The sequence below is a fragment of the Salvelinus alpinus genome, chromosome 31, assembly GCF_045679555.1.
Source record: "Salvelinus alpinus chromosome 31, SLU_Salpinus.1, whole genome shotgun sequence".
NCBI classification, from domain to species: domain Eukaryota; kingdom Metazoa; phylum Chordata; class Actinopteri; order Salmoniformes; family Salmonidae; genus Salvelinus; species Salvelinus alpinus.
Genome location: NC_092116.1, coordinates 36,943,515 through 36,959,193, shown reverse-complemented (window position 1 = coordinate 36,959,193; position 15,679 = coordinate 36,943,515). Strand labels below are relative to the sequence as shown.

General features: G+C 42.6%; 1 protein-coding gene across 5 annotated transcripts in view; it reads left to right on the top strand.

Moving 5' to 3' along the window:
• The window catches only part of ccdc171 (coiled-coil domain containing 171), an 81,827-nt gene extending 67,861 nt beyond the window's left edge, over positions 1-13,966 (top strand). For all 5 annotated transcript variants that reach the window (XM_071377875.1, XM_071377872.1, XM_071377876.1 and 2 more), the window contains 3 exons: positions 3,776-3,907; positions 5,408-5,560; positions 13,436-13,966. In XM_071377875.1, the coding sequence (XP_071233976.1) occupies positions 3,776-3,907; positions 5,408-5,560; positions 13,436-13,681 (531 nt within the window). In that variant the 3' untranslated portion in view covers positions 13,682-13,966. The remainder of the gene's footprint in view (positions 1-3,775; positions 3,908-5,407; positions 5,561-13,435) is intronic.
• Positions 13,967-15,679: the final 1,713 nt, after the last annotated feature.

Below are 15,679 nucleotides of genomic sequence, written 5' to 3'. Positions count from 1 at the left end.
GAGCAGCACTGGTTGGTTGGTTTTTAAATAGAGAGGTGAGCAGCACTGGTTGGTTGGTTTTTAAATAGAGAGGTGAGTAGCACTGGTTGGTTTTTAAATAGAGAGGTGAGTAGCACTGGTTGGTTGGTTTTTAAATAGAGAGGTGAGTAGCACTGGTTGGTTTTTAAATAGAGAGGTGAGCAGCACTGGTTGGTTTTTAAATAGAGAGGTGAGCAGCACTGGTTGGTTGGTTTTTAAATAGAGAGGTGAGCAGCACTGGTTGGTTTTTAAATAGAGAGGTGAGCAGCACTGGTTGGTTTTTAAATAGAGAGGTGAGCAGCACTGGTTGGTTTTTAAATAGAGAGGTGAGTAGCACTGGTTGGTTTTTAAATAGAGAGGTGAGCAGCACTGGTTGGTTTTTAAATAGAGAGGTGAGCAGCACTGGTTGGTTGGTTTTTAAATAGAGAGGTGAGCAGCACTGGTTGGTTTTTAAATAGAGAGGTGAGCAGCACTGGTTGGTTGGTTTTTAAATAGAGAGGTGAGCAGCACTGGTTGGTTGGTTTTTAAATAGAGAGGTGAGCAGCACTGGTTGGTTGGTTTTTAAATAGAGAGGTGAGCAGCACTGGTTGGTTTTTAAATAGAGAGGTGAGCAGCACTGGTTGGTGTTTAAATAGAGAGGTGAGTAGCACTGGTTGGTTTTTAAATAGAGAGGTGAGTAGCACTGGTTGGTTGGTTTTTAAATAGAGAGGTGAGCAGCACTGGTTGGTTTTTAAATAGAGAGGTGAGTAGCACTGGTTGGTCTTTAAATAGAGAGGTGAGCAGCACTGGTTGGTTGGTTTTTAAATAGAGAGGTGAGCAGCACTGGTTGGTTTTTAAATAGAGAGGTGAGCAGCACTGGTTGGTTGGTTTTTAAATAGAGAGGTGAGCAGCACTGGTTGGTTTTTAAATAGAGAGGTGAGCAGCACTGGTTGGTTGGTTTTTAAATAGAGAGGTGAGCAGCACTGGTTGGTTGGTTTTTAAATAGAGAGGTGAGCAGCACTGGTTGGTTGGTTTTTAAATAGAGAGGTGAGCAGCACTGGTTGGTTTTTAAATAGAGAGGTGAGCAGCACTGGTTGGTGTTTAAATAGAGAGGTGAGTAGCACTGGTTGGTTTTTAAATAGAGAGGTGAGTAGCACTGGTTGGTTGGTTTTTAAATAGAGAGGTGAGCAGCACTGGTTGGTTTTTAAATAGAGAGGTGAGTAGCACTGGTTGGTCTTTAAATAGAGAGGTGAGCAGCACTGGTTGGTTGGTTTTTAAATAGAGAGGTGAGCAGCACTGGTTGGTTTTTAAATAGAGAGGTGAGCAGCACTGGTTGGTTGGTTTTTAAATAGAGAGGTGAGCAGCACTGGTTGGTTTTTAAATAGAGAGGTGAGCAGCACTGGTTGGTTGGTTTTTAAATAGAGAGGTGAGCAGCACTGGTTGGTTGGTTTTTAAATAGAGAGGTGAGCAGCACTGGTTGGTTGGTTTTTAAATAGAGAGGTGAGCAGCACTGGTTGGTTTTTAAATAGAGAGGTGAGCAGCACTGGTTGGTTTTTAAATAGAGAGGTGAGTAGCACTGGTTGGTTGGTTTTTAAATAGAGAGGTGAGCAGCACTGGTTGGTTGGTTTTTAAATAGAGAGATGATCAGCACTGGTTGGTTTTTAAATAGAGAGGTGAGTAGCACTGGTTGGTTGGTTTTTAAATAGAGAGGTGAGCAGCACTGGTTGGTTTTTAAATAGAGAGGTGAGCAGCACTGGTTGGTTTTTAAATAGAGAGGTGAGTAGCACTGGTTGGTTTTTAAATAGAGAGGTGAGCAGCACTGGTTGGTTTTTAAATAGAGAGGTGAGTAGCACTGGTTGGTTTTTAAATAGAGAGGTGAGCAGCACTGGTTGGTTTTTAAATAGAGAGGTGAGCAGCACTGGTTGGTTGGTTTTTAAATAGAGAGGTGAGCAGCACTGGTCGGTTTTTAAATAGAGAGGTGAGTAGCACTGGTTGGTTTTTAAATAGAGAGGTGAGCAGCACTGGTTGGTTTTTAAATAGAGAGGTGAGCAGCACTGGTTGGTTGGTTTGGCCCCTCCCACTCCCCGGAGGTTTGGCCCCTCCCACTCCCAGGAGGTTTGGCCACTCCCACTCACAGGAGGTTTGGCCCCTCCCACTCCCCGGAGGTTTGGCCCCTCCCACTCCCAGGAGGTTTGGCCACTCCCCGGAGGTTTGGCCCCTCCCACTCCCAGGAGGTTTGGCCCCTCCCACTCCCAGGAGGTTTGGCCCCTCCCACTCCCCGGAGGTTTGGCCCCTCCCACTCCCAGGAGGTTTGGCCACTCCCCGGAGGTTTGGCCCCTCCCACTCCCAGGAGGTTTGGCCCCTCCCACTCACAGGAGGTTTGGCCCCTCCCACTCACAGGAGGTTTGGCCCCTCCCACTCCCCGGAGGTTTGGCCCCTCCCACTCCCCAGAGGTTTGGCCCCTCCCACTCCCCAGAGGTTTGGCCCCTCCCACTCCCCGGAGGTTTGGCCCCTCCCACTCCCCGGAGGTTTGGCCCCTCCCACTCCCCGGAGGTTTGGCCCCTCCCACTCCCCGGAGGTTTGGCCCCTCCCACTCCCCGGAGGTTTGGCCCCTCCCACTCCCCGGAGGTTTGGCCCCTCCCACTCCCCGGAGGTTTGGCCCCTCCCACTCCCCAGAGGTTTGGCCCCTCCCACTCCCCAGAGGTTTGGCCCCTCCCACTCCCCAGAGGTTTGGCCCCTCCCACTCCCCAGAGGTTTGGCTCAGCTACTGAATTAGCAGTGTTGAAACAGAAGCACTGACACACACAGCCACACACAGCCACACACATACACACACAGCCACACACAGCCACACACAGCCAAACACATACACACACAGCCACACACAGCCACACACAGCCACACACAGCCACACACAGCCACACACAGCCACACACATACACACACAGCCACACACATACACACACAGCCACACACAGCCACACACAGCCACACACATACACACACATACACACACAGCCACACACATACACACACAGCCACACACATACACACACAGCCACACACATACACGCACAGCCACACACATACACACACAGCCACACACAGCCACACACATACACGCACAGCCACACACAGCCACACACATACACGCACAGCCACACACATACACACACAGCCACACACAACCACACACATACACACACAGCCACACACAACCATACACACACAGCCACACACAGCCACACACATACACGCACAGCCACACACATACACACCTGGCCATTTACACGATACAAGGGTGCAAGCTAGCTAGTGCTACGTATCAACAGCCATTGTTGGCCAATCCAGTAAGGTTTGTAATCTATGGTGAGCTTCGATTGGTCCCTCGAGTCGCCCATGCTCGCATCGCTCAGCAGTCCCCCACCCCCCTCCGCTTCTCTCTCTTTCCTTCCGTTGAATGTGAATGTCTTCCCATGTTACACAGTGTAAATGGCCCGATACACACACTCTCTCTTTCCTTCCGTTGAATGTGAATGTCTTCCCATGTTACACAGTGTAAATGGCCCGATACACACACTCTCTCTTTCCTTCCGTTGAATGTGAATGTCTTCCCATGTTACACAGTGTAAATGGCCCGATACACACACTCTCTCTTTCCTTCCGTTGAATGTGAATGTCTTCCCATGTTACACAGTGTAAATGGCCCGATACACACACTCTCTCTTTCTCTATGAGATAAACTCGGACTACCTCTTTCTACTGCCCCCCACCGCAGGTCAGAGACCGTATCGTCCAATCACGATCCATCTCCACTAACGGGGACCTCCCTCTGCAGTTACCAAGAGTGCACCTGGATCTGACAGGACCAGAGAGGTTGCTGGGAGGGCCGGATGTGGCCGCCTGTCAGGTACGAGTCCTACAGGGACAATGAGTTTAGTCTGTCAGGTACGAGTCCTACTGGGACACTGAGTTTAGTCTGTCAGGTACGAGTCCTACTGGGACACTGAGTTTAGTCTGTCAGGTACGAGTCCTACAGGGACACTGAGTTTAGTCTGTCAGGTACTAGTCCTACAGGGACACTGAGTTTAGTCTGTCAGGTACGAGTCCTACAGGGACAATGAGTTTAGTCTGTCAGGTACTAGTCCTACAGGGACACTGAGTTTAGTCTGTCAGGTACGAGTCCTACAGGGACAATGAGTTTAGTCTGTCAGGTACTAGTCCTGCAGGGACACTGAGTTTAGTCTGTCAGGTACGAGTCCTACAGGGACAATGAGTTTAGTCTGTCAGGTACTAGTCCTACAGGGACACTGAGTTTAATCTGTCAGGTACGAGTCCTACAGGGACACTGAGTTTAGTCTGTCAGGTACGAGTCCTACAGGGACACTGAGTTTAGTCTGTCAGGTACGAGTCCTGTAGGGACACTGAGTTTAGTCTGTCAGGTACGAGTCCTACAGGGACACTGAGTTTAGTCTGTCAGGTACTAGTCCTACAGGGACACTGAGTTTAGTCTGTCAGGTACTAGTCCTACAGGGACACTGAGTTTAGTCTGTCAGGTACGAGTCCTACAGGGACACTAGTCTGTCAGGTACGAGTCCTACAGGGACAATGAGTTTAGTCTGTCAGGTACGAGTCCTACAGGGACACTGAGTTTAGTCTGTCAGGTACTAGTCCTACAGGGACACTGAGTTTAGTCTGTCAGGTACTAGTCCTGTAGGGACACTGAGTTTAGTCTGTCAGGCATTCGTGAAGTATTCAGACCCCTTTACTTTTTCCATATTTTGTTACGTTACAGCCTTATTCTATAATGTATTACCTAAAAGTCCTCATCAATCTACACACTATACCCCATAATAACATCACAATACCTCATAATGACATCACAATACCCCATAATGACATCACAATACCCCATAATGACATCACAATACCCCATAATGACACCACTATACCCCATAATAACATCACTATTCCCCATAATAACATCAGAATACCCCATAATGACATCACAATACCCCATAATGACATCACAATACCCCACAATGACATCACAATACCACACAGTTGGTCCTCTCAGAACTGGAGCAGGTTAAAATATTACCATCTACTATCAGTAGTTGGTCCTCTCAGAACTAGAGCAGGTTAACATATTACCATCTACTATCAGTAGTTGGTCCTCTCAGAACTAGAGCAGGTTAACATATTACCATCTACTATCAGTAGTTGGTCCTCTCAGAACTAGAGCAGGTTAACATATTACCATCTACTATCAGTAGTTGGTCCTCTCAGAACTAGAGCAGGTTAACATACTCCTGATGTTAGTTCAACAGTCCCCTGAATATTTAAACAAACACACACATTCACACCCTGAATAAAACCTTTTGCTCTTTCCTCCCACGGTGCATTGCAGACCCTGGTGGGGACGTTCTCTGAGTTATACCACGCAGCGTTCTCCAGGATTGGCTCGATGGAGAGGGAAATCTCCGCCCACCAAAGCCATGTCTCCGCCCTCCGGAAAGAACTACAAGATGCCTGTCTCAGAGAGGACCTCTGTTTCATCCCTGTAAGAGACTAGAGGGGCTGTTTATAGTAACACTGTCTTACAACTAGAGACTCTATATAGTAACACTGTCCTACAACTAGAGACTCTATATAGTAACACTGTCCTACAACTAGAGACTCTATATAGTAACACTGTCCTACAACTAGAGAGACTCTATATAGTAACACTGTCCTACAACTAGAGACTCTATATAGTAACACTGTCCTACAACTAGAGACTCTATATAGTAACACTGTCCTACAACTAGAGAGACTCTATATAGTAACACTGTCCTACAACTAGAGAGACTCTATATAGTAACACTGTCCTACAACTAGAGAGACTCTATATAGTAACACTGTCCTACAACTAGAGACTCTATATAGTAACACTGTCCTACAACTAGAGACTCTATATAGTAACACTGTCCTACAACTAGAGAGACTCTATATAGTAACACTGTCCTACAACTAGAGAGACTCTATATAGTAACACTGTCCTACAACTAGAGAGACTCTATATAGTAACACTGTCCTACAACTAGAGACTCTATATAGTAACACTGTCCTACAACTAGAGACTCTATATAGTAACACTGTCCTACAACTAGAGACTCTATATAGTAACACTGTCCTACAACTAGAGACTCTATATAGTAACACTGTCCTACAACTAGAGACTCTATATAGTAACACTGTCCTACAACTAGAGAGACTCTATATAGTAACACTGTCCTACAACTAGAGAGACTCTATATAGTAACACTGTCCTACAACTAGAGACTCTATATAGTAACACTGTCCTACAACTAGAGAGACTCTATATAGTAACACTGTCCTACAACTAGAGACTCTATATAGTAACACTGTCCTACAACTAGAGAGACTCTATATAGTAACACTGTCCTACAACTAGAGACTCTATATAGTAACACTGTCCTACAACTAGAGACTCTATATAGTAACACTGTCCTACAACTAGAGACTCTATATAGTAACACTGTCCTACAACTAGAGACTCTATATAGTAACACTGTCCTACAACTAGAGACTCTATATAGTAACACTGTCCTACAACTAGAGACTCTATATAGTAACACTGTCCTACAACTAGAGACTCTATATAGTAACACTGTCCTCCAACTAGATACTCTATATAGTAACACTGTCCTACAACTAGAGAGACTCTATATAGTAACACTGTCCTACAACTAGAGAGACTCTATATAGTAACACTGTCCTACAACTAGAGACTCTATATAGTAACACTGTCCTACAACTAGAGAGACTCTATATAGTAACACTGTCCTACAACTAGAGACTCTATATAGTAACACTGTCCTACAACTAGAGAGACTCTATATAGTAACACTGTCCTACAACTAGAGACTCTATATAGTAACACTGTCCTACAACTAGAGAGACTCTATATAGTAACACTGCTGTCCTACAACTAGAGAGACTCTATATAGTAACACTGTCCTACAACTAGAGACTCTATATAGTAACACTGTCCTACAACTAGAGAGACTCTATATAGTAACACTGTCCTACAACTAGAGACTCTATATAGTAACACTGTCCTACAACTAGAGACTCTATATAGTAACACTGTCCTACAACTAGAGACTCTATATAGTAACACTGTCCTACAACTAGAGACTCTATATAGTAACACTGTCCTACAACTAGAGACTCTATATAGTAACACTGTCCTACAACTAGAGAGACTCTATATAGTAACACTGTCCTACAACTAGAGAGACTCTATATAGTAACACTGTCCTACAACTAGAGACTCTATATAGTAACACTGTCCTACAACTAGAGACTCTATATAGTAACACTGCTGTCCTACAACTAGAGAGACTCTATATAGTAACACTGCTGTCCTACAACTAGAGAGACTCTATATAGTAACACTGTCCTACAACTAGAGAGACTCTATATAGTAACACTGTCCTACAACTAGAGAGACTCTATATAGTAACACTGTCCTACAACTAGAGACTCTATATAGTAACACTGTCCTACAACTAGAGACTCTATATAGTAACACTGTCCTACAACTAGAGACTCTATATAGTAACACTGTCCTACAACTAGAGAGACTCTATATAGTAACACTGTCCTACAACTAGAGACTCTATATAGTAACACTGTCCTACAACTAGAGAACTCTATATAGTAACACTGTCCTACAACTAGAAGACTCTATATAGTAACACTGCTCCTACAACTAGAGACTCTATATAGTAACACTGTCCTACAACTAGAGACTCTATATAGTAACACTGTCCTACAACTAGAGACTCTATATAGTAACACTGTCCTACAACTAGAGAGACTCTATATAGTAACACTGCTCCTACAACTAGAGAGACTCTATATAGTAACACTGTCCTACAACTAGAGAGACTCTATATAGTAACACTGTCCTACAACTAGAGACTCTATATAGTAACACTGTCCTACAACTAGAGACTCTATATAGTAACACTGTCCTACAACTAGAGACTCTATATAGTAACACTGTCCTACAACTAGAGACTCTATATAGTAACACTGTCCTACAACTAGAGACTCTATATAGTAACACTGTCCTACAACTAGAGACTCTATATAGTAACACTGTCCTACAACTAGAGAGACTCTATATAGTAACACTGCTGTCCTACAACTAGAGAGACTCTATATAGTAACACTGTCCTACAACTAGAGACTCTATATAGTAACACTGTCCTACAACTAGAGACTCTATATAGTAACACTGTCCTACAACTAGAGAGACTCTATATAGTAACACTGCTGTCCTACAACTAGAGAGACTCTATATAGTAACACTGTCCTACAACTAGAGACTCTATATAGTAACACTGTCCTACAACTAGAGACTCTATATAGTAACACTGTCCTACAACTAGAGAGACTCTATATAGTAACACTGCTCCTACAACTAGAGACTCTATATAGTAACACTGTCCTACAACTAGAGACTCTATATAGTAACACTGTCCTACAACTAGAGACTCTATATAGTAACACTGTCCTACAACTAGAGACTCTATATAGTAACACTGTCCTACAACTAGAGACTCTATATAGTAACACTGTCCTACAACTGAGAGACTCTATATAGTAACACTGTCCTACAACTAGAGAGACTCTATATAGTAACACTGTCCTACAACTAGAGACTCTATATAGTAACACTGTCCTACAACTAGAGACTCTATATAGTAACACTGTCCTACAACTAGAGACTCTATATAGTAACACTGTCCTACAACTAGAGAGACTCTATATAGTAACACTGTCCTACAACTAGAGACTCTATATAGTAACACTGTCCTACAACTAGAGACTCTATATAGTAACACTGTCCTACAACTAGAGACTCTATATAGTAACACTGCTGTCCTACAACTAGAGACTCTATATAGTAACACTGTCCTACAACTAGAGAGACTCTATATAGTAACACTGTCCTACAACTAGAGACTCTATATAGTAACACTGTCCTACAACTAGAGACTCTATATAGTAACACTGTCCTACAACTAGAGACTCTATATAGTAACACTGTCCTACAACTAGAGAGACTCTATATAGTAACACTGCTGTCCTACAACTAGAGAGACTCTATATAGTAACACTGTCCTACAACTAGAGAGACTCTATATAGTAACACTGTCCTACAACTAGAGAGACTCTATATAGTAACACTGTCCTACAACTAGAGACTCTATATAGTAACACTGTCCTACAACTAGAGACTCTATATAGTAACACTGTCCTACAACTAGAGAGACTCTATATAGTAACACTGTCCTACAACTAGAGACTCTATATAGTAACACTGTCCTACAACTAGAGACTCTATATAGTAACACTGTCCTACAACTAGAGACTCTATATAGTAACACTGTCCTACAACTAGAGACTCTATATAGTAACACTGTCCTACAACTAGAGACTCTATATAGTAACACTGTCCTACAACTAGAGAGACTCTATATAGTAACACTGTCCTACAACTAGAGACTCTATATAGTAACACTGTCCTACAACTAGAGACTCTATATAGTAACACTGTCCTACAACTAGAGAGACTCTATATAGTAACACTGTCCTACAACTAGAGACTCTATATAGTAACACTGTCCTACAACTAGAGACTCTATATAGTAACACTGTCCTACAACTAGAGACTCTATATAGTAACACTGCTGTCCTACAACTAGAGAGACTCTATATAGTAACACTGTCCTACAACTAGAGAGCTCTATATAGTAACACTGTCCTACAACTAGAGAGACTCTATATAGTAACACTGTCCTACAACTAGAGACTCTATATAGTAACACTGTCCTACAACTAGAGAGACTCTATATAGTAACACTGCTGTCCTACAACTAGAGAGACTCTATATAGTAACACTGTCCTACAACTAGAGAGACTCTATATAGTAACACTGTCCTACAACTAGAGACTCTATATAGTAACACTGTCCTACAACTAGAGACTCTATATAGTAACACTGCTGTCCTACAACTAGAGACTCTATATAGTAACACTGTCCTACAACTAGAGACTCTATATAGTAACACTGTCCTACAACTAGAGACTCTATATAGTAACACTGCTGTCCTACAACTAGAGACTCTATATAGTAACACTGTCCTACAACTAGAGACTCTATATAGTAACACTGTCCTACAACTAGAGAGACTCTATATAGTAACACTGTCCTACAACTAGAGACTCTATATAGTAACACTGTCCTACAACTAGAGACTCTATATAGTAACACTGTCCTACAACTAGAGACTCTATATAGTAACACTGCCCTACAACTAGAGACTCTATATAGTAACACTGCCCTACAACTAGAGACTATATAGTAACACTGTCCTACAACTAGAGACTCTATATAGTAACACTGTCCTACAACTAGAGAGACTCTATATAGTAACACTGTCCTACAACTAGAGAGACTCTATATAGTAACACTGTCCTACAACTAGAGAGACTCTATATAGTAACACTGTCCTACAACTAGAGAGACTCTATATAGTAACACTGTCCTACAACTAGAGAGACTCTATATAGTAACACTGCTCCTACAACTAGAGAGACTCTATATAGTAACACTGTCCTACAACTAGAGAGCTCTATATAGTAACACTGTCCTACAACTAGAGACTCTATATAGTAACACTGTCCTACAACTAGAGACTCTATATAGTAACACTGTCCTACAACTAGAGACTCTATATAGTAACACTGTCCTACAACTAGAGACTCTATATAGTAACACTGTCCTACAACTGAGAGACTCTATATAGTAACACTGTCCTACAACTAGAGACTCTATATAGTAACACTGTCCTACAACTAGAGACTCTATATAGTAACACTGTCCTACAACTAGAGAGACTCTATATAGTAACACTGTCCTACAACTAGAGACTCTATATAGTAACACTGTCCTACAACTAGAGAGACTCTATATAGTAACACTGTCCTACAACTAGAGACTCTATATAGTAACAGCTGTCCTACAACTAGAGAGACTCTATATAGTAACACTGTCCTACAACTAGAGACTCTATATAGTAACACTGTCCTACAACTAGAGAGACTCTATATAGTAACACTGTCCTACAACTAGAGACTCTATATAGTAACACTGTCCTACAACTAGAGACTCTATATAGTAACACTGTCCTACAACTAGAGACTCTATATAGTAACACTGTCCTACAACTAGAGACTCTATATAGTAACACTGTCCTACAACTAGAGACTCTATATAGTAACACTGTCCTACAACTAGAGAGACTCTATATAGTAACACTGTCCTACAACTAGAGAGACTCTATATAGTAACACTGTCCTACAACTAGAGACTCTATATAGTAACACTGTCCTACAACTAGAGACTCTATATAGTAACACTGTCCTACAACTAGAGACTCTATATAGTAACACTGCTGTCCTACAACTAGAGACTCTATATAGTAACACTGTCCTACAACTAGAGAGACTCTATATAGTAACACTGTCCTACAACTAGAGACTCTATATAGTAACACTGTCCTACAACTAGAGACTCTATATAGTAACACTGCTGTCCTACAACTAGAGACTCTATATAGTAACACTGTCCTACAACTAGAGAGACTCTATATAGTAACACTGTCCTACAACTAGAGACTCTATATAGTAACACTGTCCTACAACTAGAGACTCTATATAGTAACACTGTCCTACAACTAGAGACTCTATATAGTAACACTGTCCTACAACTAGAGACTCTATATAGTAACACTGTCCTACAACTAGAGACTCTATATAGTAACACTGTCCTACAACTAGAGAGACTCTATATAGTAACACTGTCCTACAACTAGAGACTCTATATAGTAACACTGCTGTCCTACAACTAGAGACTCTATATAGTAACACTGTCCTACAACTAGAGAGACTCTATATAGTAACACTGTCCTACAACTAGAGAGACTCTATATAGTAACACTGTCCTTCAACTAGAGACTCTATATAGTAACACTGCTGTCCTACAACTAGAGAGACTCTATATAGTAACACTGTCCTACAACTAGAGACTCTATATAGTAACACTGTCCTACAACTAGAGACTCTATATAGTAACACTGTCCTACAACTAGAGAGACTCTATATAGTAACACTGTCCTACAACTAGAGACTCTATATAGTAACACTGTCCTACAACTAGAGAGACTCTATATAGTAACACTGTCCTACAACTAGAGACTCTATATAGTAACACTGCTGTCCTACAACTAGAGACTCTATATAGTAACACTGTCCTACAACTAGAGAGACTCTATATAGTAACACTGTCCTACAACTAGAGACTCTATATAGTAACACTGTCCTACAACTAGAGACTCTATATAGTAACACTGCTGTCCTACAACTAGAGAGACTCTATATAGTAACACTGTCCTACAACTAGAGACTCTATATAGTAACACTGTCCTACAACTAGAGACTCTATATAGTAACACTGTCCTACAACTAGAGAGACTCTATATAGTAACACTGTCCTACAACTAGAGACTCTATATAGTAACACTGTCCTACAACTAGAGAGACTCTATATAGTAACACTGTCCTACAACTAGAGAGACTCTATATAGTAACACTGCTGTCTCTCGTCTATCAGTTGTGGCGGACAATCCTCTCCGATGACTGACAGTGTCGAAGAACCTCTGTTTGTCTCATTGCGATGACTGACGGTGTCTGACAGAGTAGAAATCAGGCCGGATCCCTGTGTCTGTGTGCGTTGTTGTTGCTGTAGATGTATATTTTAATGACTGTCTACTTTTCCAGACTTAACTTCCAAACTGTGAAATGTGTCCCGTTTTGACCAAACCCACAGTGACAGTTTCAATAGGAAGACTTTACTTCTTCTAACCCCTAGTTTCCATTTCCTTAATCTGGTCCTTAATCCCCAAACAAACAAGGTTTTCTAGATGTTGTAAAGGAACTGGTCTCAGGGGGAACAGCTGGATATGGACGGTCATCATTTAAATGACAGGCTGCTCTAAAACGCGACCTCCGATTCAATTGACTCTTTTTTTTACTAAGAGCTCATTTCAAAAGGCTGAAAATTACTAGGATCAGTCTCTCTGTATATCTCTCCCTCTCTCCTTCAGCCTTCTCCTGTAAATTATTTTTTTTTGGGGGGGGCTCGTCAGTCAGTGGCTGTGTCTGACCCTCTAAAGGCCTACATCGTCTCATAATTCTTAGTTTAGGACCTTCAGACTAGGACTCACTTTGTTTGGTAGTTTGTGGCACATGTTTGTGTTTCCATGTTCCTTAACCGTTGACAACTTCTTTTCTTCAGGTGTGCGATTCTCAATCGTCAATGACCCCGCACCCAGACGACCTCTGTCAACTCCTCGTTGACCCTGAAGCCCCTCCCACCGACCGCACCAACGTTCTGCTGAGGGAGGCAACAGGCAAACCCAACCCTGCCCCCTCACTCGCACCCTCCCTCCCCCTATCAGACCCCCCTAAAAAGACTAAGGGCAGTAAGAAGGTCCCCAAGAAGACTCGTTCTGTACCGTCCAAGGCTCCGTCCAGAAGATAGACCACAGAATCACTGTTGTGTGTTATAGTGTATCTGTGCTGCGTCTCAAACAGCTTCCTGTTTCCTGTTGACCGGATACCGATGGGTTCCCTTTTGGGAAGCATCGTGTGTTAGGAGAACAACCCGTCAATATATACACTACAGATTCCTTCTATAGTGTATATCTGTCCTTTTATGGAGTGTTTTGATACTGTCATTAAGAGTATGAAGTAGACATTTATTTTAGCTGAAAAAAATGACCTGTTTTTTGTTACATAAATCAGTAAACCTTTTTTACCTGGAAAATGACTACTGTCGTTTCAGTTTGGGTCATGTGATGTCTCTTACATCCAGAGATCTACCTCTCAAGGTGCAACTGGTGAATGTGTGTGTGTGTGTGTGTGTGTGTGTGTGTGTGTGTGTGTGTGCGTGTGTGTGTACACTCTTCTTGAACCCTATAATCGGATCTCTCCTAAATGTGGCTCTCCCAGATACATCTACACACAGACACAAGAAAGACTATACAGCCTAATGATCTCCTTTGGCTTTGTAGTCACTCTGTGTGTGTTTGCAACATTCAATACATTGTAGATATTTTAATTGGCATACATCCTGTTCCAGTCATTCCCCAGCTGTTTCTGTGTCTCAGACTTTGTGACTTGAGACACACGACGCAGCGTCATCTGTCTACCTGTCTGTCCTGAGACAGAGCAGAGGTGTCTGTACCTGTCCCCAACCACCTGCCCTCAGCCAGCCTGCTACTGTCACCTCAGTGTGTGTGTGTGTGTGTGTGTGTGTGTGTGTGTGTGTGTGTGTGTGTGTGTGTGTGTGTGTGTGTGTGTGTGTGTGTGTGTGTGTGTGTGTGTGTGTGTGTGTGTGTGTGTGTGTGTGTGTGTGTGTGTGTGTGTGTGTGTGTGTGTGTGTGTGTGTGTGTGTGTGTGTGTGTGTGTGTGTGTGTGTGTGTGTGTGTGTGTGTGTGTGTGTGTCACTCCACTCCTGTTCTCTTCCTACTCTGACCTGATTATTAAAACCATTGGAAGTGAAACGGTCACATCACCTCTCCTCCATGGATACCTCTAGTACTACCACACCTCTCCTCCATGGATACCTCTAGTACTACCACACCTCTCCTCCATGGATACCTCTAGTACTACCACACCTCTCCTCCATGGATACCTCTAGTACTACCACAGTAAATGGTCTGCTCACATTCATACAGTGGGGAGAACAAGTATTTGATACACTGCCAATTTTGCAGGTTTTCCTACTTACAAAACATGTAGAGGTCTGTAATTTTTATCATAGGTACACTTCAACTGTGAGAGACGGAATCTAAAACAAAAATCCAGAAAATCACATTGTATGATTTTTAAGTAATTAATTTGCATTTTATTGCATGACATAAGTATTTGATCACCTACCAACCAGTAAGAATTCCGGCTCTCACAGACCTGTTCGTTTTTCTTTAAGAAGCCCTCCTGTTCTCCACTCATTACCTGTATTAACTGCACCTGTTTGAACTCGTTACCTGTATAAAGGACACCTGTCCACACACTCAATCAAACAGACTCCAACCTCTCCACAATGGCCAAGACCAGAGAGCTGTGTAAGGACATCAGGGATAAAATTGTAGACCTGCACAAGGCTGGGATGGGCTACAGGACAATAGGCAAGCAGCTTGGTGAGAAGGCAACAACTGTTGGCTCAATTATTAGAAAATGGAAGAAGTTCAAGATGACGGTCAATCACCCCCGGTCTGGGGCTCCATGCAAGATCTCACCTCGTGGGGCATCAATGATCATGAGGAAGGTGAGGGATCAGCCCAGAACTACACGGCAGGACCTGGTCAATGACCTGAAGAGAGCTGGGACCACACTCTCAAAGTAAACCATTAGTAACACACTACGCCGTCATAGATTAAAATCCTGCAGTGCACGCAAGGTCCCCCTGCTCAAGCCAGCGCATGTCCAGGCCCGTCTGAAAATTGCCAATGACCATCTGGATGATCCAGAGGAGGAA